The 26,028-nt window shown below is 34.9% G+C and overlaps 1 protein-coding gene across 1 annotated transcript in view; it reads left to right on the top strand.

The window, feature by feature from the left end:
• The first annotated feature begins 2,471 nt into the window (after positions 1 to 2,471).
• LOC110200654 (ankyrin repeat domain containing 26) overlaps positions 2,472 to 26,028 on the top strand; it is a 97,523-nt gene continuing 73,966 nt past the window's right edge. The window contains 9 exon segments of the mRNA XM_078154086.1: positions 2,472 to 2,895; positions 6,187 to 6,301; positions 6,467 to 6,640; positions 8,079 to 8,185; positions 15,206 to 15,343; positions 16,281 to 16,411; positions 17,016 to 17,038; positions 17,041 to 17,068; positions 25,082 to 25,138. Of these exon segments, the coding sequence (XP_078010212.1) occupies positions 2,663 to 2,895; positions 6,187 to 6,301; positions 6,467 to 6,640; positions 8,079 to 8,185; positions 15,206 to 15,343; positions 16,281 to 16,411; positions 17,016 to 17,038; positions 17,041 to 17,068; positions 25,082 to 25,138 (1,006 nt within the window). The 5' untranslated portion in view covers positions 2,472 to 2,662.

Below are 26,028 nucleotides of genomic sequence, written 5' to 3' on the forward strand. Positions count from 1 at the left end.
GATAATGTGACTAATTCATAAGATTCATTATTTGCATTAATTTGAACCTAGCTAAGTTCTGGCTTGAGAACCAATGGGAAGACTTCACATATGTAGACTCAGTCCTATAAAGACAGAATCTATATAGACTCAAAAACAGATTGAGAGAAGGGAAAAATTACACATATATGTCCTATATAAAGGAAATCCAAAAAGAAATTTTTCAACACATGGCTTTATTGGATTGGGCATCCAAAGAACTGGGTTCAAAACTAGCCTCTTTTATTTATTAGGTATGCCCAATGCCATGAAATGGAGACAATTGTACTTTAACTGCCTATTTCATAGCATTTTTGCAAAAACGGAGATAAAATATGTGAAGTGCTAGATGAACCACAAGATACTAGGTACATGGGAGCTATTAGTATCACCAATAATAACTGTAATAAAAATTGTCCATTTTCATCTAGTTTTCATCTAGTCTATTTTCATCTGTCTTCATTAAAAACTCATGAAAATATTTTTCAACTTCCATAAATTTCATACTAGGTTTCAGCCAAACATTTGTCATTAAGTTATGAGGTTTTAATTAATGATTTGCCTCTATATTTGAAGTATTAACAAACTTAATTTATTAATTTATTATTCCCTATAGATATCAGGTAGAGTTTTTTATAATATACACATTGGTCCTCTCCCCAATAAGCATTATATACATTAGCAAATAATTATACAATTATATAATAATTTTCTGCCCACAAATTACACACAGTATAATACGTATATAATGATGGAAGAAATATTGACAGGTCAAGGCACAAGTACAATCACCAACATATGGATTTACACACTGGGCCACAAACGGTCCAACACTGAGACCAAAAAACCCACAGGATGAGCTTACATTTTGGCTCTTTGGACAGAAAAAAAAAGCAGCAGCACCCATTCATCAGGGTAGGTACGCATCATTTCTATATTCTCAAGTCCAGTGATTCTAGAGCGGAATGAACAGTATGAATGCTCACAGTGGAGAGAATACATATTACATCAGGAATGGAAACTAGCAGAGGAGAAAAAGGGGGGGAAAGCCAAGGCCAGTTAGATAATAGCCTGTTCTATTCCCCTTTGCAGGATTTTCCTTATGCTTTGAAGGTTGAACTAACTTCAATAAACACAATTTTTCTAGCTCCTGCTCTACATTATATGTATCTTAAAAACAAAGCCAACTCTGATGATCTATTCTAATGGAACGCTGCAACAGTATGATATAAACTAATATAGAGAATCAAAATATGGGTGTTAGAAGAGACCTTTAAAATCATGGAGTCCAGCCTTGCAATCAGTGTAAGAATTGTTTCTGCACCACAATCAGCTTCTACTTGAAGGGTATTATCTCACGAGAAGTCCATTCCATTGCTATAAAGTTTATTTTTCCTTATGCAAGTCAAAACCAGGCTCCTGTCATAACTAGTCTTAGCAATTCATTCTAGAGGCACCCAAGGCTTCACAATGGCCCTTCACATATTTAAAAATAGACATCATGCCTTCCCTTGGTCTCCTCTGTCTTAGTCATTCTTAGTTCATCCATATCTCTTCTGAGAATTTATCAATGTCCCTCCTATATGCAGCACTCATAATTAAACACAATAATCTGGACAGGGTCCCCTCAGCCCAGAGTTGAATGTGACTATTATCCTCTGTGATTTAAACCTTATTATTCTATTACTATAGCCTTAGGGTATATTAAACTCTTTTAGCAACTTAGGATCAACTAACATTGACATATCTTTTTCCAGTGAACTGCTATAACCCTCCCCACCATTAACAACGGCATCAGTAAGGCAACTGAAATTCTGCAAAGCCTGGGCTTGAACCCAGGGCCTCCTGGCTAAGGCCAGCTGCACTCTCCCTGTGTCAGGCTCCCCATCCCATAAAAATCATTCCCGCTTCTCCTGAAAGCAATAAAGTGGAAGGGAGAATCAGAAGAAAGAGGAACCTAGATGTATTTGTCCCAGGGGATCCAGCAGACCCCATCGCACTTGTTTTCAGTCTGGGCTTCACAGACTCATTAAGGGCTAGAAGAGACTTGGGAGGTCATCTAGTACAACGTCTTCATTTTACAAAAGAAGAAACTGAGGCTCGGAGAGGAAGGGCTTTACCCATCTTCACAAAGGGAAACAACAGAGCAGGTTCCGGGATTCGAATCCGAGCTGTCTGAATCCAGATACAGCATGGTGCCAATTAGGCCACACCTTGTCCCCATGTCTGCTACTTGGATGTGCATCTTCTTTTGGTGCAAAGAGTGGAAAGAAGCTCTAGCAGGAGACGCAGCCTGAAGCTCAGCCTCGCTCCCCAGCTTGACCTTTGGACCCCTCCCAGGGAGCGCTACCCTAACCAGCACATGCGCATTCACCCGTGAGCGGCTTTACGCTTGCGCCCATGCGCGTGACCCGCGGATGTGATAAACGCATGCGCAGTTCAGTCCATCTCGCTCCGTTGCCAAGGCTACAACCGTCTCCAGGGTTGAATCTTCTGTAACTGTTGGGCGCTCTGGAGTCTCTGAACCTCCATTCTCCGGCCCCTACACTTTTCTGGAGCGGAGGCGAGGGCTCGGAGAAGGCTGAGAGGCCAAGGGAGAACCCCTCGCGAGTTCTCCCGAGCCTCTCTGAAGCCGACCATCAGGATGAAGAAGTTTTTCAGCTTTGGCAGCAAGAGAGAGCTGTCTCCCTCTCGAGCCTCCTTCGTCCCGCGGAGGGACAACGGGGTCCTAGCTTTCGGCCCTAATGCAGGATACCTCCTCAGGGCCAAGGACCTGGGGAAGATCCACAAAGCTGCCTCCGTCGGGGACGTGGCGAAGGTGCAGCAGCTGCTGCTGCTGGGGAAGGCAGGCGTGAACGATCGGGATAAAGTGAACCGGTAAGAGGGGCGGGGAGGGGGGAGAGAAGGGAAGGGCTCCCCCCTCCCCTCCCAGCAGCCTGAGACCCCCACCCCCTCCACCCCTCCCTCCTCCTGGGTCCGTGTCTTCACTAACCCTGGGAGAAGCTGTTCCCCTCAGCACCTGGGACAGGGCAGCGCCTCCCGGCGGGGTCAGGGCCAGGCTTTGCCTCCTGGACATTGCACAGCAAGTCCCGAAAGCTGGGGTCACCTCACCCTCCTGCCTGTCCACTTTTAATGAACGGGAAACTCCTTCATTGTACTTTGAGCCAGGGTCCGACCAACTTATTCTTTCTCGATGGCGACGTGGGAGCAAATACTACTCTCTTCTAGTGAAATATTGTTTTGAGTCGTTTCAGTTGTATCCGACTATCCGTGACGGCATTCGGGGAATTTTCTAGGCCAAGATACCGGAATGGTTTGCTGTTTCCTTCTCCAATTCCTTTTACAGATGAGGAAACTGAGGCAAAGAGGGTTAAGTAACTTGCCCAGGGTCACATGGGTATCTGAGGCCAGATGTGAAGTCAGGAAGATGAGTCTTCCTGACTCCAGGCCCAGCACTCGTATCCATCGTGCCTCTTAGTTGCCCCTTCTGGTGAAATATGGCCACGATATGTGGAGTGTAAAAGCGTCAAGGCAGAAAATTAATTCCTGCTTTTTTTAAGCATCTACTGTATGTGTCAGGCACCTGCCTAACAGAAACAGATACAAAGAAATGGGGGAGCAGGGATTGTCCCTGCATTCTAGGAGGTCTAATGGGGGAGGTAATCAGTAAGGGAGACTGATGAGAGGATCAGATACTTAAAAGGAGAATCAGGAAAAGAGTTAAAAAAAAATCCTATCTGTTCACTGAAACATGCATTATTTTCTAAAGCAATATAAAATGCATTTAAAAGTAAACTAAATTTTTGAAAACTTCCAATAAAACTAGCATGAAAGTCACTTTTACCAAAGTAAAATATCAGAAATTTGAGTATCATTTTTACATACCTGTTCCATGTTTGTATGTAACTGAGTTTGTATGAAGTAGATAATGTGAAAAGGGAAAGTTGAGGAACTATGAAGTGAGGGTGTTTGAGGGAGTATTAGCATGTGTGTTGAAGAAGTATGATGCACTGGAGAGGAGAGAAAGATTGTTAAGATAACATGGGTAAAAACAAATATATATGTGTATATATATATAAATACATACAAGATAAATTGGGAGTAGTCCCAGAGGGAAGGCACTAGTTTTAAGGAAGATCGAAAAAGACTTCTTGTAGAAGGCAAGACTTAGCTGAGACTTAAAGGAAATCGGGAGGTTAAGCAAGGAGGGACAGCATTCCAGTCATGGAGACAGCCAGTGAAGACAATGTCAGGAGATGGGGTGCTATGTGTAAATAAACAGATATTTATTGTATCTACTATGTAACCAACACTTTGCTAAGAGTTGGGGAATCAAAGAATGGCAAAAGACAATCCCTGCTCTCAAAGCACTTAAAGTTCCCCTCACATTCCATAATCAAAGGCTTCATGTCATCTCCTCCATTTTCTAATTAAACTTTTTTTAAGCATTAGTATCCAATATTTTTAAGAGATACAAAAATATTATTCAATGTTGTTTTTGTTTTGTTTAATTATTAATTCAAGGTAATATTGTCTTGTCAAAATTATTTTTCAACTGGGAATAGAGTGCTTGGCCTGGAAAGTCAAGAAGACCTGAATTCATATTCTACCTCAGATACTTTCTAGTTATGTGACCCAGAGCAAGTTACTTAACTGCTGTTTGTTCATTTTCCTCAAGTATGAAATGAGACTAATAATAGCACCTACTTCCTAGGGATATTACAAGGATCAAATGAGATAACATTTGTATAGTGCTTGGCACAGTGTCTGGGACATAGTATACACTTATTAGATGCTGATTTCCTTCCTTTTCAGGCTACATCCAAGCACATCACCATTGCTGCCGGAAGGATAGGGAAGGAAGAAATCTCTCCCCCTCTACCTACCTTAGGCACTCTGGAAGAAAGCATGAGGGAAATACAAAAGGGGAGTCCTGAAGAACAAGAAAAAAATGAAAAATATTACATGCATGAATATTTAGATCCACATTCATTACATCAGGAATACGTGATTTTGTTGGTGTTGATAGTCTCTCCACCAAAACATATCATAACCTCTTTATAACTTATTAGAGGATCAGCTAGGGGCAGCTAGGTGATTCAATGGATAGAATGCCCTGCCTGGAGCCAGGAAGACTCATCTTCCAGAGTTCAAATCTGGCCTCAGATACTTATTAGTTGTGTGACCCTGGGCAAGTCACTTAACCTTCTTTACCTCAGTTTCCTCATCAGTAAAATGAGCTGGAGAAGGAAATGGCAAACCACTCAAGTATCTTTGCCAGGAAAACCCCAAAATGGGGTCATAAAGAATTGAACACCATTGACATGACTGAAGAACAACAAAGATGGTATTTGAGATTTGCTGTTGATAAACTATTCATCCTCTTTTAACAACGTGGTGATATCTTTAGGACTTAAGTTAGGTTGGTCCATGGACAGCTGAAGTACCAGTCTCTTTCTTCAAATCTTGCCAGAATGGTAGAACTACCAAAATGTGTACCCTGCTGGGATGGCCTTTAGCAGCACAAATCCACTTCAACTGTCCAATGCTATATTTCAGTAAGGCTTTAGTGGAGAATGCACACACATGTGCATATGTGCCTATACAAATACACAATATGGAAATATCTAAATGTTTTTCTGAGGCAGCTACTTTAGTAAATGTTTTGTAATTATAGATACTCTTCGTGGAAAGAAGTTGTTAGGCTTAACAACTAGGCAGAGTGATACACACCTGTAATCTCAGCTACCAGTAAGGTTGAGGCTGGCAGATCTCTTGAACTCATGAGTTCTGAGCTGCAGTGGACTATGCCAGTAGGGTGTGTGCACTAAGTCTGACATCATTATGGTGATTCCCAAAGTACAAGAGGCCATCAGGTTGCCTAAGGAGAGGTGAACCAGCTGAGGTGAGAAACTGTACAAAGTTATCATGTCCATCTATAGTGAAATCTTAATCTACCTGCTGTTTTTTTTCCCCCTAGCAATTTTGTTCATCATATCCAGTAATAACAGCAAATGCATATTTTGTATTTCTTCAGGTGACAATAGTGGTCACATATTTATTTTGGCAGTGATTTAGAGTTCAGGCGCAAGAATAACACTGAATTTTACGTTAGAAATCACATTAACTAATAACTGCAATTTTGATTTAGCTCTCTCATTTCCATAGGACGCCTCTACACCTGGCCTGTGCTAATGGATATCCAGATGTTGTGTCTCTCTTAGTAGAGAGGAAATGCAATCTAAATCTGTTTGACAATGACAGGCTAACGCCTTTAATTAAGGTATGTACTATTTAATCACACTGGTCAATGAAATGCATTTTGATTTTTCTCTTTGATTAAGTATATACGCTTTACTAACTTATTTAAATGTCACTAATGATGTTTTAGCATACTAAATTTTATCTTAGAGTTTTTATTGTCTCTTTCTCTATATTATATTGACAGGCAGTAGAGTGTCAGCAGGAGGAATGTGCAACTATCCTGCTTGAACATGGTGCAGATCCTAATCTTGTGGATGCCAGCAACAACGCTGCACTTCACTACGCTGCCTCTGGACAAAACACAGCCATAGCAGCAAAGCTGCTGAGACATAAAGCAGATATGGAAGCAAAAAACAAGGTAGAAGCCTATCTCTTGTATAACAAATTATTTTATGAGCTAAAATGTGTAATCAGGTAGTGTCCAATTCACATATTTTATCATTCATATATTCATGGAAGCATTTCTTTAATGAAAATAACTCAAAATAGTTCTGTAGTCAAAGTTCATTGACCTTTGGCATTTTCTAATGGGAGGGGGAGGAAACAAGGGAGGAGATTTCATTCATGTTGAAACTCTCCTACGATTTAATCTTAGAGTAGAGATTCTTAACCTGGTATCCATTAACTGTAAGCAACAATAACTTTATAGTTATTTCAATGTAATTGGCATCCTTTGCATTCTATATATTTGAGCCATTTAAAAACCATATTTTGGGAAGGGGTCCATGACGTAAAAAAAGTTAAACCCTGTCTTGGGGAGTGTCTTGAAGTACTGAAATGTTAAGTGACTTCCCTGGGTCACCCAGCCAGTACGTGTGGGCCAGTGGCAGGCCTTGAATCTAGGTCTTACTCATTTAAGACTAGCTTTCTGTTCATTCAGTCACAGCTGTCTCTTCAGAATTCTCTTTGCATGATATATTAGGTCTGCTCCCCAGAATGCAACGGTTACACCAAATATTTGCTTACAATGCTTTTCTGCGTATAGACCTTTACTTATGATAACATAATGTTAATTTGTCATGTAGAAACGCCACAATTTTTTTGACAAGTCTTTTAAAAATTTGTTCCTATTAAGTATAATACTACCCAGACAGAATTTTCATAAGAGCAAATTCTTAAGTGTATGTGGGTTTTTTTCTATTTCCTAAAGACTATACCATTTCCTTTCTAGAGCTGCTGAATAACTCTTGATTTTTAAGAAAAGGTTTAACTTTTAGTCACTGCCACTTGAGAGAGAAAAAACATTAAGTACACATTAGGATGATTGGGAAGAGAGGGAGAATGCAGGAGAATGGCTCTTCCAGGTTTAACTACCTCGAGGCAAGATCTTCAGTTTTGAGGCTGGTTATGCACACTCAAGGGGAGTGGGTAGAGAGAACTAGTTAACTGTAAAACTAACCAGGGCATAGCTTTAGCTTAGCAGAGTTCTGAGGAAATAAGGGTGGCCTCATGTAGACAATAATAGATCATGACATGAAGATAACAAGAAAGGAAGATACTCCTGAAATAATATGAAATAGCCTCTTACAAATCTGGGTTTCTATCTCCTGATCACAAATTAATAGCTGGAAGGAATCCCAGAGGTTATCTAGTTTCATTCTGTCATTTTACATGTGAGGAAACTAAGGCCCAGAGAAGTGAAATAAGAAGCAGAATTTATGTCCTGCTCTTCTCACTCCAAAATTCCGTTGTACCATACTTTTTTAACATGGATGTTCACAAAATTTCTTAAACTGAGTTGAAGTATATATAGAATTCTTGCAAACTATAACAATATCTTTAATATGATTTTGCAGGAAGGGTATACACCACTTTTGCTTGCAATTAGAGGAAATAATCAAGATATGGTAGATCTTCTCTTAAAGAATGGAGCAAATGTGAATGCCTCAGATAAGTCTAAAAGGTACAGTAATTAAAACTTGAAATACAAAAAAAAAGGAGAAAAGTTTTTAGAGGAATAAGAACAACTTATATCATGGAACCCATGAACAACAATCACTGAAATTGATTATTATTCTGAAATGGTGAAAAACATCCACAAACATTAAATATGAAAAGAAAAACTGTATTTATGAGTCTGCAACAAAGAAAGCAGTTCATGTGGACATGCCAACTACTGTTGATTACTATTTGTGGTTATTTGATTTTAAGTTAGTTATTTGATTTTATTTGATTTTAAGTTAGTTAAGACTATTCCATAGAAGTTTTGTACTCTAGTGATTCAGTTGATTCTCTTTATGAAGTCTTCATGTCACCCATGAGAATTATAGTGTGTGTTTTCTATTCCTTCTTCCTTTGATTATCCTTAAGAATATGCACATTGACAAATGCAAATCATTACAAGAATAACATGAAATACTTTCATGAACTTATGATCTTATCATTGTGGATGCTTCTGCCATTGGTTCAGATTTTAATCCTCACATACCTTCTTATCCTACATGATTTTTGTCCTTATCATTCCATAAATTCTTCATAGAGGATCCAGGAAAGACATTGAAGCCTTCTTCTGGTTCTTTTAATATTTGAGGACCAGTGCATCCAAAATGCTCTCTGGCTTTTATTTTCCATACAAGATTAGGCCTCCTCTTTTTCTGTTTATATGTGTCTTTGATAATGTCACTCATACCACTTATTACATCAAAGTCATTATTGCCTGAGTCTCCCTATACTCACTGTGCATATTTCCATGGCTTTTGGGATTATCTATAATTTTGATCCTATTGAGATCATATTTTTGGTTTTGGGATTTTTAAAAAGTCACTGTGACCAAATAGCATTCCAGAGAGAATATTGGTGTTTATAAAATGAGCTCTTGTGTCTCTGGGATCATTGGAAGTGCTGTGTAGTTTCTCAAATGAGATCCAATTTGACCTCCTTTTCCCAATAATTATGAGCCCAGTGTACTGTGGTTCTTCAGTGCCCATCCAGGCAGTGGGCATGTATATATATCTATACATATAAACACCTCTACAAAGATGTAGATAGACAAGCTAGATGGGGCTGCTCTTTGACTCTCTGGAATCTAGGAAATATATACTTTTCATCTATGTCTTTAGCATGGATTCATAGACCAGACTCTTTCAACTAAGTTTAGATTTCATCAAGGAGTCTTTTTCATGTTCCAGGGCTTGATACAATTAGCACAATATCATCCAAAAATAGGAGCATTTGGAAATATTTGCCACCATATACAGTCTCAATTCTATTTGGACTCAATGCAGAATATTCTACGTAACACTGGGAAACACCTTACGTGAGCATATGCCTCACTCTTTACATCTAGATTAATGCTAATACTTACTCATAGGAAAAAGTTACCCCTTTGGGTGGCATGGGTCATCGAGTCCTGTATGATTTTAACGTTAGCATGGGAGAAACTTATTTGATGTCACCAAATTTAAAAAAAATGGAACTGACATTATCATAACAGACAAAAATAACTGGTTATCATTTTTGGAATAGTTTCAGAATTTGTTGTCTATGTTCATTCAGATCATGGCCAGGCTACATAAAGGTCAAAATTAATATAAATGAGAAGAAAGGATAAAGATGAAAAGCAAGCAGTGGTTATAGCAGCTTGTGATTAAACAAACTATCAACTCCCCAAGATGAGAAACTGACATATCAATCATCCAATTAAAAAGCATATGTTAGGCACTGTTGTATGCTAAGCACTGTGTTAGGCAGTGGACATAAGTAATTTCTCAGAAGTTTAATACAAAAGAGTTGCCCCAAAGAGAAATCCAAAAGAGCCCAGAAATTATATGAGCTGGGAAACATTATCTGTGCCAAAAAGAGATCAGTTATGGCTATGATTAACTCAAGCTTAGAATACTACACAATTTGCAAAAAGTTAAGGAGGAAGAGAGTAGAAGATGAAGACCAGTACTGCTTCACAAAACAATGAAAAGCAGTTGAAGAGAAAATAAACCTGTAGGTTGTTTGACATGAAGCCTATACGATATCATTCTGAAAGAATTTATCTGTGGAACTGGAAGAGTGGCAATGAATAGATATGAAATAGAACAGAACTACCAATATGTCTTTTTTTTTTTTTGGCAGTTGGGGTTAAGTGACTTGCCCAGGGTCACACAACTAGTAGGTGTCAAGTGTTTGGTCTGAGGACGGATTTGAACTCAGGTCCTCCTGACTTCAGGGCCAGTGCTCTATCCACTGCGCCACCTAGCTGCCCTTCAGTATGTCTATTTTCATTAACACCGCTAGTGGAACATGTGGATTCATTCAGCTCAGTTCCTGCTATTCTCTGTTAGGCAAGGGCAGTGGTACTTCACAAGGCTCCAGATACATATAGAAAAAAAAAAACCTATGACAGATAAAAGACAATTATTAATTTACTTCATAATCATTTTTAAAGGCATTTGGAAGAAGGGAAGATTCCAAATGAGTGGGAAAGGCCACTTCTAATGGAATAAAAGTATACAAATATTGAAGAGTTATAGATTAGATTTTTCATTTAGCTGAGATCTCAAAAGATGTGTGTGGTATCTCTTTGAGCCTTTACTTCTGAATGTAAACATTTTTAATAGTATTTTTCTCCACTTACATGTCAAGATAATTTTTAGCATTCATTTTTACAAGATTTTGAGTTCCAAATTTTTTCTATTTCTTTCTCTCCCCTCTCCCGAAAATGGTAGGCAGTTTGATATAGATTATACATGTGCTATCATGCAAAATAATGTTTTCACATTAGTCACAGTTGTGAAAGAAGAAACAGATCAAAAGGAAAAAAAAACAGGAAAAAGAATAAATTTTAAAAATGCTTCAATCTCCATTCGAAGTTGATCAGTTCTTTATCTGGATGTAGATGTAGATTTTCCTTTATGGGTCCTTTGTACTTGTCTTGGATCATTGTGTTGCTGAGGAGAGCTGAGTCATTCATAGTGGATCATCACACAGTGTTGCTGATACTGTGTACAATGTTTTTTCTGGTTCTGCTCATTTCACTTTGCATCAGTTCATATATGTCTTTCTATATTTTTCTGAAATCAGCCTGCTAATCATTTCTTGTAGAACAGTTGTATTGCATTACATTCATATACCACAGCTTGTTGAGCCATTTCCCAATTGGTGGACAGTTTCCAATATTTTGCCACCGTGAATAGGACTGCTATAAATAGTTTTGCACATGTAGGTCCTTTTCCCTTTTTTATGATCTCTTTGGGATACAGACTTACTAGTGGTATTCCTGGATCAAATGTTGTGCACAGATTGATTACCTTTTGGGAATAGTTCCAAATTGGTTGGATCAGTTCACAACTCTACCAACAGTGCATTAGTGTCCCAATTTTCCCTCATCTTCTCCAACATTTATTATTTTCCTTTTTTTGTCATAATAGCCAATGTGATGGATGTGAGATGATACCTCAGAATTGTTTTAATTTGCATTTCTCTAATCAGAAATGATTTAGAGCACTTCTTCATATGCCTATAGATAGCTTTGATTTCTTCAAATGAAAACGGCCCATTCATATCCTTTGACCATTTATCAGTTGGGGAATGGTCTGTATTCCTATAAATTTGACTTAAATTTCTCTATATGTTTGACAAATGAGGCTTTTATCAAAGATACTTGCTATAAAGATTGTTTCTCAGCTTTCTGCTTTCCTTCCAATCTTGGTTGCATTGGTTTTGTTTGTACAGAAGCTTTTTATTTTAATATAATCAAAATCATCTATTTTATATTTCATAATGCTTTCTTTCTGTTATTTGGTGATGAATTCTTCCCTTCCCCATAGACCTGACAGATCTTCTTTGCTCTTCTAAGTTGCTTGTGGTGTCATCCTTTATGTCTAAATCAGGCACCTATTTTGACGTTATCTTGGTATACAGTGTGAGATGTTGATTTGTGTCCTATTTTCCAATTTTCCAAGCAGTTTTTGCTAGATAGTTCTTATACCAAAAGCTGGGGTCTTTAGGTTTGTCAAACACTAAGTTCTTATGGTCATTAACTATTGTGTCTGGTGTACCTAATCTGTTCCACTAATATAACACTCTATTTCTTAGATACAGATAATTTTTTTGCCAGATAGTTTTGGTGATCACTGCTTTATATTTAGTATTGCTATATTATCTTCCTTTGTATTTTTTTCATTAATTCCTTTGATATTCTTGACCTTTTATTCTTTCAGATTTTTTTACTAGTTCTGTCAAATAAATTTTTGGTAGTTTGATTGGTACAGCAGTGAATAAGTAAATTAGTTTAGGCAGAATTGTAATTTTTTTTTTTATATTGGCTTAGCCTACCCCTGAGCAATTGATGTTTTTCCAATTGTTTAGATCTGACTTTATTTGTGCAAAAAGTGTTTTGTAATTGTTTTCATATAGTTCCTGGGTTTGTCTTCACAGATAGCCTCACAGGTATTTTGTATTGTTTATAGTTGTTTTGAATGGAATTTCCCTTTCTATCTGTTGTTGCTGGGTTTTGTTGGTCGTGTAAAGAAATGGTGATGGTTTATGTGAGTTTATCTTATGTCCTGCAACTTTGCTAAAGTTGTTAATTATTTCAAGTAGTTTTTTAGTTGATTCTGTAGGGATCTCTAAGTATACCATCATATCATCTACAGAGTGATAAATTTGTTTCCCCATTGCCTATTTTAATTCCTTTGATTTCTTTTTCTTCTCTCATTGCTATAACTAGCATTTCTAATACATACTAAATAATAGTGGTGATAAAGGGCATTGTTGCTTCACCCTGATATTATTGGCAAGGCTTCTAGCTTATTTCTATTACAGATAATGCTTGCTGATGGTTTTAGATAGATACTACTTATCATTCTAAGGAATGCTCCTTTATTCCTATGCTCCCACTGTTTTTAATAAGAATGTATGCTGTATTTTGGCAAAAGCTTTTTCAGGATCAATTGAGAAATTAATATTATTTCTGTTGGTTTTCATGTTTATATGGTAAGTTTTGTTCATAATTTTCCTAATATTGTGCCCTTTCTGCATTCCTGGTATAAATTCCATCTGGTCATAGTGTATGTATAATCCTTGTGCTATATTGCTGTAATCACCTTGCTGATATTTTGTTGAACATTTTTACATTGATATCCATTAGGGAAATTGATCTATAATTTTCTTTCTCCCTTTTAGCTTTTCCTGGTTTAGGTGTCAGCACCATATTTGTGTCATAAAAGGAGCTTGGTAGGACTCCTTCACCTATTTTTCCAAATAGTTTATGTAGCACTGGGATTAATTGTTCTTTTAATGTTGGGTAGACTTCACTTGTGAACCCATCTAGCTCTGGGGATTTTTTCTTGGGAAATTCATTAATGGCTTGTTCAGTTTCTTTTTCTAAGATTGGGTTATTTAGGCATTATATTTCCTGACCTATTAATCTGGATAATTTATATATTCATTAAGTATTCATTGATTTAGCTCAGATTGTCAGATTTATTGGCATATAATTGGGCAAGCTCTTTCCTAAGAATTGCTTTAATGTCTTCTTCATTGGTGGTGATTTTACCCTTTTCATTTTTTATACTGGTAATTTTGTTTTCTTATTTCTTTATTTTTAATTAAATTAACCAATGGCTTGTCTTACTGTTTTTTTTTTCCATAAAACTAGCTCCTAGATTTATTTATTAGTTCAGTAGTTTTTTTTTTTTTAATATATATACTTTCAGTCTTATTAATCTCACCTTTGATTTTTCAGGATATCTGATTTGGTGCTCAAATGGGGATTTTTAATATGTTCTTTTTCTAGTTTCTTTTTTTTAAGTTGCATGCCCAATTCATTGATCTCTTCTTTTTCTGTTTTGTTGATGTAAAAATTTAGAGAAATAGCTTTTCCCCTAAGTACAGCTTTGGCTGCATCCCACAAATTTTCACTAAGTAGTGTCAAGGGACAGCAAACCTATACATGACATTACTGAGATTGCTGTGGTACTATGTTAGGCAAAAATCCCATAAATTTTCAGCACACAACAAACCTGGTACTTCAGAAGATTCGTGTTTTCATCATTGTGGATATTCCCTCTACTGGTGGAGCTCATAATCACACTAAATCTTAATTAACTGCCTTCATAAATTAATGGGCCTTTCCCAAATCAACTGGTGCTAGCTTTCTGATGAAGAACCTTTGTTTACTTAGGTTTGTCCTTAAACAACACAGAGTTCATGGCTCTATTCATGTTCAAAGACTTTCATGTTTGTTAAGACATAAAATAGTTTGTTCTGGATTAGCCTTTGCCAACCAAGGGCTAGCTCCACATTATGGGTGTTGGTTTTTTGATTTTTTGTTTTGTTTTGTTTTCCTTTTTTTTTTTTTTTGCTTTTTATTTATTTATTTATTTTTGGTGAGGTAATTGAAGTTAAGTGACTTACCCAGGTTCACTCAGCTAGTAACTTCTAAGTCTCTGAGGCTGGATTTGAACCCAGGTCTTCCTGACTCCAACGCTGGAAGCTCTATCTACTGCACCACTGGGCCACTCCTCAGCTTCACATTATGAAGTGACATTGGAATAGGAATTTAGTGGAGTGAGTTGCCAAGATTATTTCTAATCTAATCATTTTCAAAGGGTTTCTGCTTTACTTTGAAGGCCAGTAAACAAGTGGAAACTGTGTGGGATCCCTCACTGAAAGTCCTTAACTATTGCACACAACTTTGACATACTCTCTTCTTGTCTATTATAAAGCCTTAAATTTGACAATCCCTGCTAAAACTCTAAAGGGGCAAAAAAAATTATCTTTGTTATCTTTCATTCTGGTCTTAATTGTCATTTTTAATGCTACACATAAGCACTAAGAGTACTCGTGTCAATCACTAAGTGTTTATGCTCCAGACGCATCTTAACTATAAAGAATAGGAAATATCTTTTTATTGAAACATATCAAGAAAAATTTGATTAAATGTCACTAATTAAAATCTTAAATGTGAACTGTTTCTTTGTTATTCTAGAACAGCCCTGATGATTGCTGTCAGTGGTGAACCAACAGGCATAGTCAGTCTTCTTCTTCAGCATGACGTTGATCTCTCTTGCCAAGATATATATGGATGGAAAGCTGAAGAATATGCTATTTTCAGTGGTCATTCCATGTAAGTACTTATAATTCTAATTATCCTTAATTAGATTTAAAAGCGTTTTCCTCCATATAACTGAAGCTACCTGGGACTTTTATAGTTGCGTAATATAGCAAGCATCTGGCAGGCATACTTCAAGGCACTAAGAAGAAACTGGACAAATGGCAAAGTTAAGTCATCCAAGTTCAGGAGGACATAAGTAAGAGACAGGGTACAAAGTGGAGTCAGGTAATCTGAGATTGGAATTTTTAGATATAATGATAGTGATGATGATAATAGCTGCCATTTTTATAGTTCTTTAAGATTTTCCAATGTTTTACATACATTTTATTATTTGATCTTCCCAAAAGTTCTATAATTTACTTGTGATGCCTGATTTAGAGAGGCAGTTGTTTCTTTTTTGTTTGTTTGCTTTTTAACCTTGGCTGACACTTCTCGATTATAGTAGACCTAAAGTTAGTTTTAGAGAAAATCACATTATGTCTTGGACACCTTCAAATGAGTGATAACTAAAAAGAATAAATCATAAATACTAATAGTCAACATTAGACTTTACAGAATGTCAGCTTGGTACAGGGTAAAGAATGCTTGATTTGTAGTTAGAGTACCTGGGGAGAGATCATCTGTCACTACATGTGTGACCTTGGACAACCATTACCTTTTCTGGGACTCAGTTACTTAATCTATGAAATAAAGAGATTGGAGTAGATGACCTATATAGAACCTTTCAGCTCTGAATCTACAATTCTATAATACTGTGACTCTGAATACAAGTGTATTACATCTAGACTGAATGATTAGTTGTGCTCTGTAGACCTTATCAAAACAATAAAAAAATTTGTTGGTGATAATCTGATTATTTAAAGTTTGAGATACACTAAGACTTGATGCACATAATTTTTATCTTTGTTGATGTCGACTTATTAGGTTTTATATTTTATTTTGTACATAGTCATCGCCAACTAATTAATCAGTATGGAACACAGAAGGCACTTAATCAGCCCCTTTCACCCCAAATTGGCAGTTCAGAGAGGGCTTCTGATCCAGAATTTGCTTTGGGTGGACCTGCCATGGACCAGGAAGGTAGGACTGATAAACCCAAAGAAATAATTAATTTAAAAAAATAATAATAAAAAATAAAAGTCATATATACTTTTTTCCCCCCTATTTCCTTTTCATACTTTAAAGGGATAAGAACTGGTTTAGTTTTGGTTTAGTTTGCTTAATTATCCTTGTAGGTTCACCATCCTGAAACTGTTTACTAAAAATAGCCTCAAAATCTTTTCAGTTATTATTATCCGCTTTATCCAAAAATTTCTTTATGTAGGCTACAATAACAATTTTCAGATTTCTACGTTATTCTAAATATATCTAACTAAATCATATGAAAATTCTTGAACACTTTTAAAATATATTTAGCAATATTATTTGTTTCTGCTTCTTAAATAAGGGAAAATTAAATAATATATATAAGGGTCTCCTATAACTGTAGTATGTGCACACATGCACCAATAGTTTGCATGATCTAATATTTGAATATGTAAAGATAGAACAGTAAAACAACAGGAGAGCAGATTCCTTGTTGTATTTTAGAACTCTGTGTAAATCACTTATCCAGGCTTTCAAAATATATACATTTTAAATGTTTCCAAAATTTTAAAATGTTCATAAAGCTTTCGCTTCACAGATACTAAAGAAAATAAAAAAAGCCACAGGAGTTATGGGGACCAGGGAACAGAGGTTTGAAAGGTAATGCATATGTGTTCCTAGATTTTGGGTCAATATTTGCATATGTGCCCACCTCTAACATGACCCTAAGAAGACTTTCCAACCCCCTGATGCAGGTGATTAAACTTTAGAAGAGAGAAGATTTTGTGATTTAGCTCCTAACATTTAATCCTGCCATCTGGGCCATTTGGAATCTTAATGACATGGGCTTTTAATGATAAATTTATCTCACATTTATGAGATTTTTTTTTCAAATCAGTTTACCCATTAACTTATGTGGGTATTCTGGTTACTCTCATTAGAATGATGATGAAATTGAGGCACAGAAAGCTTAGATGACTCACTCATGCTAACAGAGCGAAAAGGAAAGAGTTATCATGTACTTTTAACTATTGTACGTTACACTACATATCAGAAAGAGATGAGCTATATAAACCTTCCTTAGAAGAAATGAGAAATCACAATGGCAGAAAAAACAGTATTTACTTTTAAATATATCTTACTACTGCCTAAAAATGTTGTATTCCAATAAAATATTTTAATTCCCTATAGCTAGTCATGTGACAACTGAACCTTGCTTTCCCTCATTTTATTCATTTGTAAAATAGTATATCTCTAACTACAGACTTGAAATTGTTGTGACAAGCATTTAGAACTAAAAAAGTGAAGTTGTATTCCTTAATAAATAGCATTTTTAATCATGTTACCTACATATATGAATTTTAAGCACAAATTTTTAAAAAACCTAATCCAGTTTTAATAAAATTATATTATGGAATCTCATTTAAAATGGAGTGTCTATGAGGCTTATCAATCAAGAAGTTATAGTCCAGAACATTGAATTAAATATAAGGACAATTAAAAAGTATAGTTTTAGTGATAGAACTTTTCATAAATATATTTCAGGAAGATATCAGAATATAGACACTGACTTTATGAAATACATAATAACCAATAAAATTTTCTGTACAAGCCACAATCATAGGATATACTTAAATGTGTTTATGTTAGAATTTTAAAAGGTTAAAGTAATAGGGATAGGAATAAAAAGAAAAGTTAATTATAATGGTTTGCTATTGTAAGATAAATATGCTTTCCTTCAAATACTCATCCTCCATAAGAGGATATTTATTTGTTCCACCTTATTTTGTGTTCATCAAAAAACTGTTAAAATTCATTATCTGATAGGTAAGTGTAGCTGTAACAGCATCGCTTAAACCATCATTAGATTTGAAATTGGTGATCTGTCAGTTTTTTTGAACTTGAGGAGTCAGTGAACTATTAGCATAAACCTCAAAACTTCATTGTTTTGGGGTGAAGCTTAGAAAAATAAAAACATGAGAATCTTTTTTTCTTGACTTTTACTAATAGTGAACCTCTTGCATATAAATTTTCATATAAATCATATTGTCAAAGGGAACCAGACTCTTATCATGAAGAAGAGTGTGTTAGAGCCCTGGTACTGAGGCCGGGTAGTCATTTTCAGTGCCTAGAACCAACATCTTACTTTCTTGCCATTATTTCTTGCATTCTTTTGTACAGATTGATTGTGAATTACCTCAATTTTTTTGTCAAAAAAACTAAAATATATTAGTTTTCTGGAGCCTTGACAAATTATTATGTCCTGGGGTAGAGCATTCCCTAGTTATTTCTTCTGGTTACTTTGATATTTTAATTCAGGGTTATGGTAGAAAAGCTATAATTTATCCAAAACATTGGTTTCCAAAAATCTTTTTATCTGCTCTCTGAAAATTGATACTCAATTTGTTTTTTGTGCAACCATAATTTTAATTGTGTAGTGTCATCTTCCTGCACAAGTCATCATGGATAATACCACAAACCACTGAATGATAAATGCTAACAAGTAAAAGATATCCTTCTCAACTGAGACAATGCTGTAGTGTAGATAGATAAGGCAAGCAGGATTTAGAACCATGTGGTCTAGTTCTGGCTGTGCCGCTAACTAGCTTCTTCATCTCTTTGACATTTTCTATTTACAAGTATAAAGTAAAGGATTTGGACTGCTCTCTGAGATTCCATTTATTCTAAAACACTATGTTTCTGTACTAATCCATTTTTAATATCATTGATTTAAATAAATTTTTATGCAGATCCTGAATAATATGCCTAGTCAACTACAGTAGCATTCATAATCCTTTGTCCACCTCCTTCATAAAATAATTTATACCACATAAATACCACTCTGTAGCATGACAATCAAATCTCCCTTTAATTGTACATTTTAGCATTTCAAACACGTCTATGACTTGTCTCTAGAAATGCATACAAAACTTTTAATTCATAATTTGTAAATCCCTTAGGTCATAAATACAACTTCACTCTAATATGGAAGAATTTCTTAGCCAGTACCAAATAGTTTTTAATATAGTTTTAGATTTGGGTGCAGATAGGCCACTTTACTTTGCACTTTTTAAAATTAGTTCCCTTGATATTCTCAACCATTTGCTCTTCCATGTGAATTTTGTTGTTATTTTTTTCTAGCTCTATCAAATAAATTTTTGGTAATTTGATTGGTAGGGCATTGAATAAGTAAATTAATTTAGATAGAATTGTCATTTTTATTATATTAGCTTGGCCTACTCATGAGAAATTGAAATTTTTCCAGGTGCTTAGATCTGACTTTATTTCTCTGAAGTATTTTGTAATTGTGTTCTTAAAGTTTCTGGGTTTGTCTTGGCAGGTAAACTCCCAAATATTTTATATTTTCTACAGTTATTTTCAATGGAATTTCTCTTTCTATTTCTTGTTGCTGAGCTGTGTTGGTAATATATAGAAATGCTGATGATTTATCTTATATCCTGCAACTTTACTAAAGTTAATTCTTTCAAGTAGTTCTTTAGTTGATTCTCTAGAGTTTTCTGATTATAGCATTATATATATATATATATATATATATATATATATATATCATCTGCAAAGAGTGACAGTTTTGTTTCCTCATTGCGTATTCTAATTCCTTCAATTTCTTTTTCTTCTCTTATTGCTAAAGCTAACATTTCTAGCACACCATTGAATAATAGTGATGATAATGGGCATCTTTGTTTCACCTCTGATCTTATTGGGGATGCTTCTAGTTTGACCCCATTAAAATATAATGCTTGCTGATGGCTTTAGATGAATACTGCTTATCATTTTGAGGAAAGCTCCGTTTATTCCTATGATATCTACTGGTTTTAATAGGAATGGATGTTGTATTTTATCAAAAGTTTTTTCTGCATCTAATAAGATAATCATATGATTCTGTTAATTTTGTTATTGATATGGTCAATTGTGCTGATAGTTTTCCTAATTTTGAACCAGCCCTACATTCTTGGTATAAAACCCACCTGATCATAGTGTATTATCCTCCTGATAGGTTGCTGTAATCTCTTTGCTAATCTTTTATTTTAAAATTTTTGTATCTATATTCATTAGGGAAATTGGTATATAATTTTTTTCTGTTTTGGCTCTTCCAGGTTTAGGTATCAGCACCATATTTGTGTCATAAAAAGAATTTGGTAGGACTCCTTCTTGGCCTAATTTTCCCAAATAATTTATATAGTATTGTAATTAATTGTTCTCTAAATGTTTAGCAGAATTCAATTGCAAATCCATCTGGCCCTGGAGATTTTTTCTTAGGGAGTTCATCAATGGCTTGTTCAATTTCTTTTTCTAAAATGGGATTATTTAAGTATTTTATTTCCTCTTCTCTCAATCTAGGCAATTTATATGTTTATAAATATTCATCCATTTCACTTAGACTGTTACTTTATTGGCATTAATTTCCTTTTCATTGGTAGTGAATTCACCCTTTTCATTTTTAATATTGGTTAAATGTTTTTCTTCTTTCTTTTTTTAATCAAATTAACCAAAAGGTTTTTTTATTGGTCTTTTTGTAAAACCATCTCTTAATTTTATTTATTATTTAAATAGTTTTCTTACTTTCAGTTTTATTTATCTCTCCTTTGATTTTTAGAATTTCTAATTTGGTATTTAATTGGGGATTTTTAATTTATTCTTTTTCTAGCTTTTTTAGTTTCATGCCCGGTTAATTGATCTTCCCTCTTCCCTCTTCCCTCTTTGTAAGCATTTAGAGATATAAAATTTGTATCTGAAGATCGAATTTTCTGTTGAGCTCTTGTCTTTTCATCAGGAAAGTTTCAATGTGCATCTTTTCCCCTGAAAGATTATGCTCAATTTTACTACATAGTTGATTGTTATCCAAGCTCTATTGCCTTCTGGGATATCGTATTACAAGCTCTACAATTCTTTAATGTAAGAAACTGCTAAGTCTGTGTAATCTTGACTGTTTCTCCTTGATAGATGAATTGTTTCTTTCTTGCTACTTGCAGTATTTTCTCCTTGACCTGATAATTCTGGAATTTGGCTACAGTATTTCTTGGAGTTTTCATTTTACAATCTCTTTCAGGAAGTCATAGGTGGATTCTTTCAATGACTATTTTAACTTCTGGTTCTAGAATATCAGGGCAGATTTTCTTGATAATTTCTTGAAAAATGCTGTCCAGGCTCTTTTCTTATCATAGTCTTCAGGTAGTCCAATAATTCTTTTTTTAAAATTTATTTTATTAATTTATTTTGATTTATCAACACTCACTTCCATATGCTTTTGAGTTTAAAATTTTTCTCCCCTTCCTCCCCACCACTCTCCCCAAGACAGCACACAATCTGATATAGGCTATACATTTATATTCCTATTATACATATTTTCACATTAGTGAAGTTGTAAGTAAAAATTAAAACCAATAGAAGGAACCATCAGAAAGAGGAAACAAAACTCAACAGAAGAGAAAAAAAAAGATAGTGATTCAACTTCCATAGTTCTTTCTTTGGATGTGGATAGCATTTTTCATCACAAGGCCTCTGGAGATGTCTTGGATCCTTGTATTGGTGAGAAGGGTTAAGTCTATCAATATTAGTCATAGCACAACATGGCTGTTACTGTGTACAACGTTCTCTTGGTTCTGCTCACTTCACTCAACATCAGACCATACAAATCTTTCCAGGTTTTTCTGAAGTCAGCCTGTTCATCATTTCTTATAGCACAATAGTATTCCATTACATTCATATACCACAACTTGCTCAGCCATTCCCCAATTGATGGGCATCCTCTCAATTTCCAATTCTTTTCCACCACAAAGAGAGCTGCTATGAATATTTTTGTACATGTGGGTCCTTTCCCCATTTGTATGATCTCTTTGGGATATAGCCCTAGAAGTGCTATTGCTGGGTCAAAGGGTATGCACATTTTTATATTGTCCAATAATTCTTAAGCTGTCTCTCCTAGATCTATTTTCCTGGTTAATTATTTTTCCAATGAGGTATTTTACATTTTCTTTTATTTTCTCATTCTTTTGATTTTGTTTGACAGACTCTTAATGTTTCATAGAGTCATCAGCTTCCACTTGCCCATTTCTAATTTTTAAGGAATTATTTTCTTCAGTTAGTTTTTGTACCTCCTTTTCCATTTAGCCAATTTTGCTTTTTAAGGAGTTGTTTTCTTCAGTGGATTTTTTTTTTCCCATTTGGCCAATTCTATTTTTAAGGAGTTTTCTTCAGTCAAATTTTGTGTTTCCTGTTCCAAACTGTGGATTTTTTTTAATAAATCTCCTATATAACTCTCATATCTTTTTCCAGTTTTTCTTCTACCTCTCTTACTTGATTTGTATGATCCTTTTTGAGCTCTTCCAAGAGCACTTTTTGGGCTCAAGAGCAATATTCCTCTTTGAGGCTTCACATGCAGGCATTTTGATGTTGGTCTCTTCTGAGTTTGTGTTTTGATCTCCCCTGTCACCATAGTAGCTATCTATGATTAGGGCTATTTCCTGTTTCTTACTCATTTTCAGCCTATTTGGTGACTTTCAAAGTTGAGCTCTGCCCGTAGTTACGGTAAAGGGGGCACTATCCCAAGCTTCTTATGCTGAGGGCCAGTGGCCTGGTCACTGGTTTTCCACACTGGGGCCTCAGATACTTACATCTTCCTCATTTCTCTGTGGGTAGAATAGCCAAGTTATGTCGATTGTGCCAGGGTTCCAGAGCTCATCATTTTTGCCTTCTGTGCTGGGGCTGGAGGCCTCACTGCTTGCCTACTGAGCAAGGACTGAGAGGCCTTTATTACTGACCTCCGCTGTGACTAAGAGCATCCCACTTGCCCAGATATTGTCTATGCTGGACTGTGCTCCCTTTTACCCAAGTGAGACAGACCTTTTCTGAAGTCCTTTTAAGGTATCTTAATCTGGAAAAGTGTTTCACTCCATCTTTTTGTGGGTCCTGTAGCTCCAAAATATGTTTAGCAGCTACATTTAATGTTGTTTCCGAAGGAAACTGGGGAGAGCTCAATCTTGGCTTCTCTTTACCATCTTGTCTTAAGCCCTGTGTTTTAATGTTTTCAAAGTGTTTTCCTCATGTTACTTTTGTCTTTCGTTATAACCTTTGAAATTTATCCTTTAGGGGAAATGTCTAGAAACTTGATGCTTTTTTAATAGTAACATTTTCCCTTTAATGAAAAATCTTTAGAATGTAGTTATAGAGACTTGGAATTGGAAATTACTTTAGAGGTAATGCAGTCCAACTATATCATTTGGGAAAATTCATTAACACTAGGTTTATGAAAGATATGTACTTTGTGAAAGATATATACTTCTAATACTTTTTATTTTTATTTTTTAAAGAGACCTCATTTTACAGTGGGAAAAATACTAGTTTTGGAGTTAGAATTTCCTGGAATTCCTTAGGAATATCATTTAACCTCTGAGCATTTGTATACTCATCATTAAAATGAAGGAATTCAATTAGATTTGAATTATATGATTCTATGAAATCATTCTTTAATTTGACAGGCAGTGATTGCTTATTATATGGTAGTTAATGTTTTAAAATGTAAAACTTACATGAATTTAAACCTACGGCACTTTTGTAAGATTTATGGGGATTTAAGCTATGTCTTATCTGTCAAAATTAGAGAACCGTGTAGTTCTTCAGTGAATATGAAAAGCCTGCAAAACCAATTTTGGGTATTCAAGGCAATTCAAAGGAATGTCATGTTTGGTGGGATAGAGGAGACAATTAAAAATGTTCTCAGTTGTCATCAAAGTTCATAGCCAAAGTGACGTATATTTACTTGTATTTGGTTAAATTGTTTTTACATATTATAAATAATAGTTAATATCAAACAAGATGATTTGTGCCAACTTTAACTTCCTTTATATCCCTATTACAATGATAATTTGTATCTGAGATAACTTTTTTAAAGGAGCCTATGGATGTTATAAGTTCTCTAGAAATTAAATTTTATTCAATATAATTTTAGAGTGAAATGAATTTTATTTTAGTTTGATCTTTTGATAACTGGTAATTTATTTGTGATATTTGTGGGTACTCATTATTTACATATATTTAATTAACAAAAACAGTTCATTCCTCATGGAATGGGAAAACATCAGATGAATAATTTATATTTTTTCTATCAAAGATAAATTCTCTTAAAATCACTAACATTTACATTCATGATGGTCATGCGAGGGAAGAGAGGTCATCTTATTTGTATTGGTTGGGTAAATTGCTTTTTACTTTTTGCCCTCTTCTTTCTGTAGTGGCAAGTAATGAATTTCTTTGTACAACAGGATTAAATGAGTAAGCAGTGTTTTTAGTATTGTGCTATTAGATAAGGAACAAGATCGAAAGTAAATACATATCATCAGCAGTGGAATAATTATGTGAATGGTAATTATGTGTCTTTGAAGAGGCATCCCACTTGGCAGACTGGCACAGAAACTTTTGAAATGTGGAAGCAAAACACAGCTAGTGAGAGAAAATCAGTTGACTCTTTCTCATTGAGGTTTTAATAATATATATATTATTTCATTTTAAGTACTTTCATAATTAGTAGACCAAATAGATCATACTAACAGTTCGTACATTCCTTTTAGAATAGAGCTGCTTGTCTTCATATTTTTTTTCTGATTTCAGATTGTTTCATCTATCCCTTTCATGCCTATTCCTAAACAGATATAGAAGTACAAAAATCTCAAGTGCATACATCAAGAGCAAGAATTTCAGGGAAAGGTATTCTGTGAAATAATGAAATAAAAATATTCACTCAAACAAGAATTAAATTACTTTAGTTGCTGCTCTAATTCAAATTTTATTTTTGGTATTGCTTTTACTATTTTTGTTTAGCTTAAGCATTATGTAGAATAAAATAGGATAGAATCCATTATACTGATATTTTCTGTGTGGTATGCCATTAGAAAGTAGCATTCAGTTTTTTAACTTGATAAATTCTGAACATTTTGTTAAAAATAATTAAGAGATGATTTCAGGAAAAAATGTAGTAGTAGAATCTGTTTAGCATTTCTACTATTTTTGAATAATTATGTTGAGTTTGAACTTTTTATTTAAAATATAAAGATCTTTGAAATTCGTATTTTAAAAACTACTTTGTAATGGTAATTTTTTTAGCATTGTTCATTACTGGATTGAGTTAATTCTGCTCATGTTCATGTTGATATTGTATTGATTTTATACTTTTTTACTATTATAATTCCACTCCTTGATGTATGTGTGTGTGTGTGTATACATGTATATATAGATATATATCTATACCTATATCTATATCTATATATATATATATATACATATATACATAAAAAGATAAACTGATCAAATATTTTGTCTATGTGTCTAGTTCAAGTTAATTGCTCATGTGCCACAAAAAGAGAAGGACCTACCTGGTACTACTCTGATCTTTATTCTATTTTCAGTATGACCATGTAATTGCTAACTATACTGATGTTTTGCTACAGTCATTATATAGTATAGGTTGAGTGCTTTCTAATTGTTAAAAAAAAAATAAGAGTCCAAACCATGGGAATTAAGTTGTTTGAGATCCTGTCCCAAAGAGGCTCTGGAGAGGTAGTAATGTCCTAGCCCACAGAGCATGATTCTTCTCCTTT

The sequence above is a fragment of the Phascolarctos cinereus genome, unplaced genomic scaffold (assembly GCF_003287225.1).
Source record: "Phascolarctos cinereus isolate Bilbo 61053 unplaced genomic scaffold, phaCin_HiC Scaffold_1;HRSCAF=81, whole genome shotgun sequence".
Classification (NCBI taxonomy): domain Eukaryota; kingdom Metazoa; phylum Chordata; class Mammalia; order Diprotodontia; family Phascolarctidae; genus Phascolarctos; species Phascolarctos cinereus.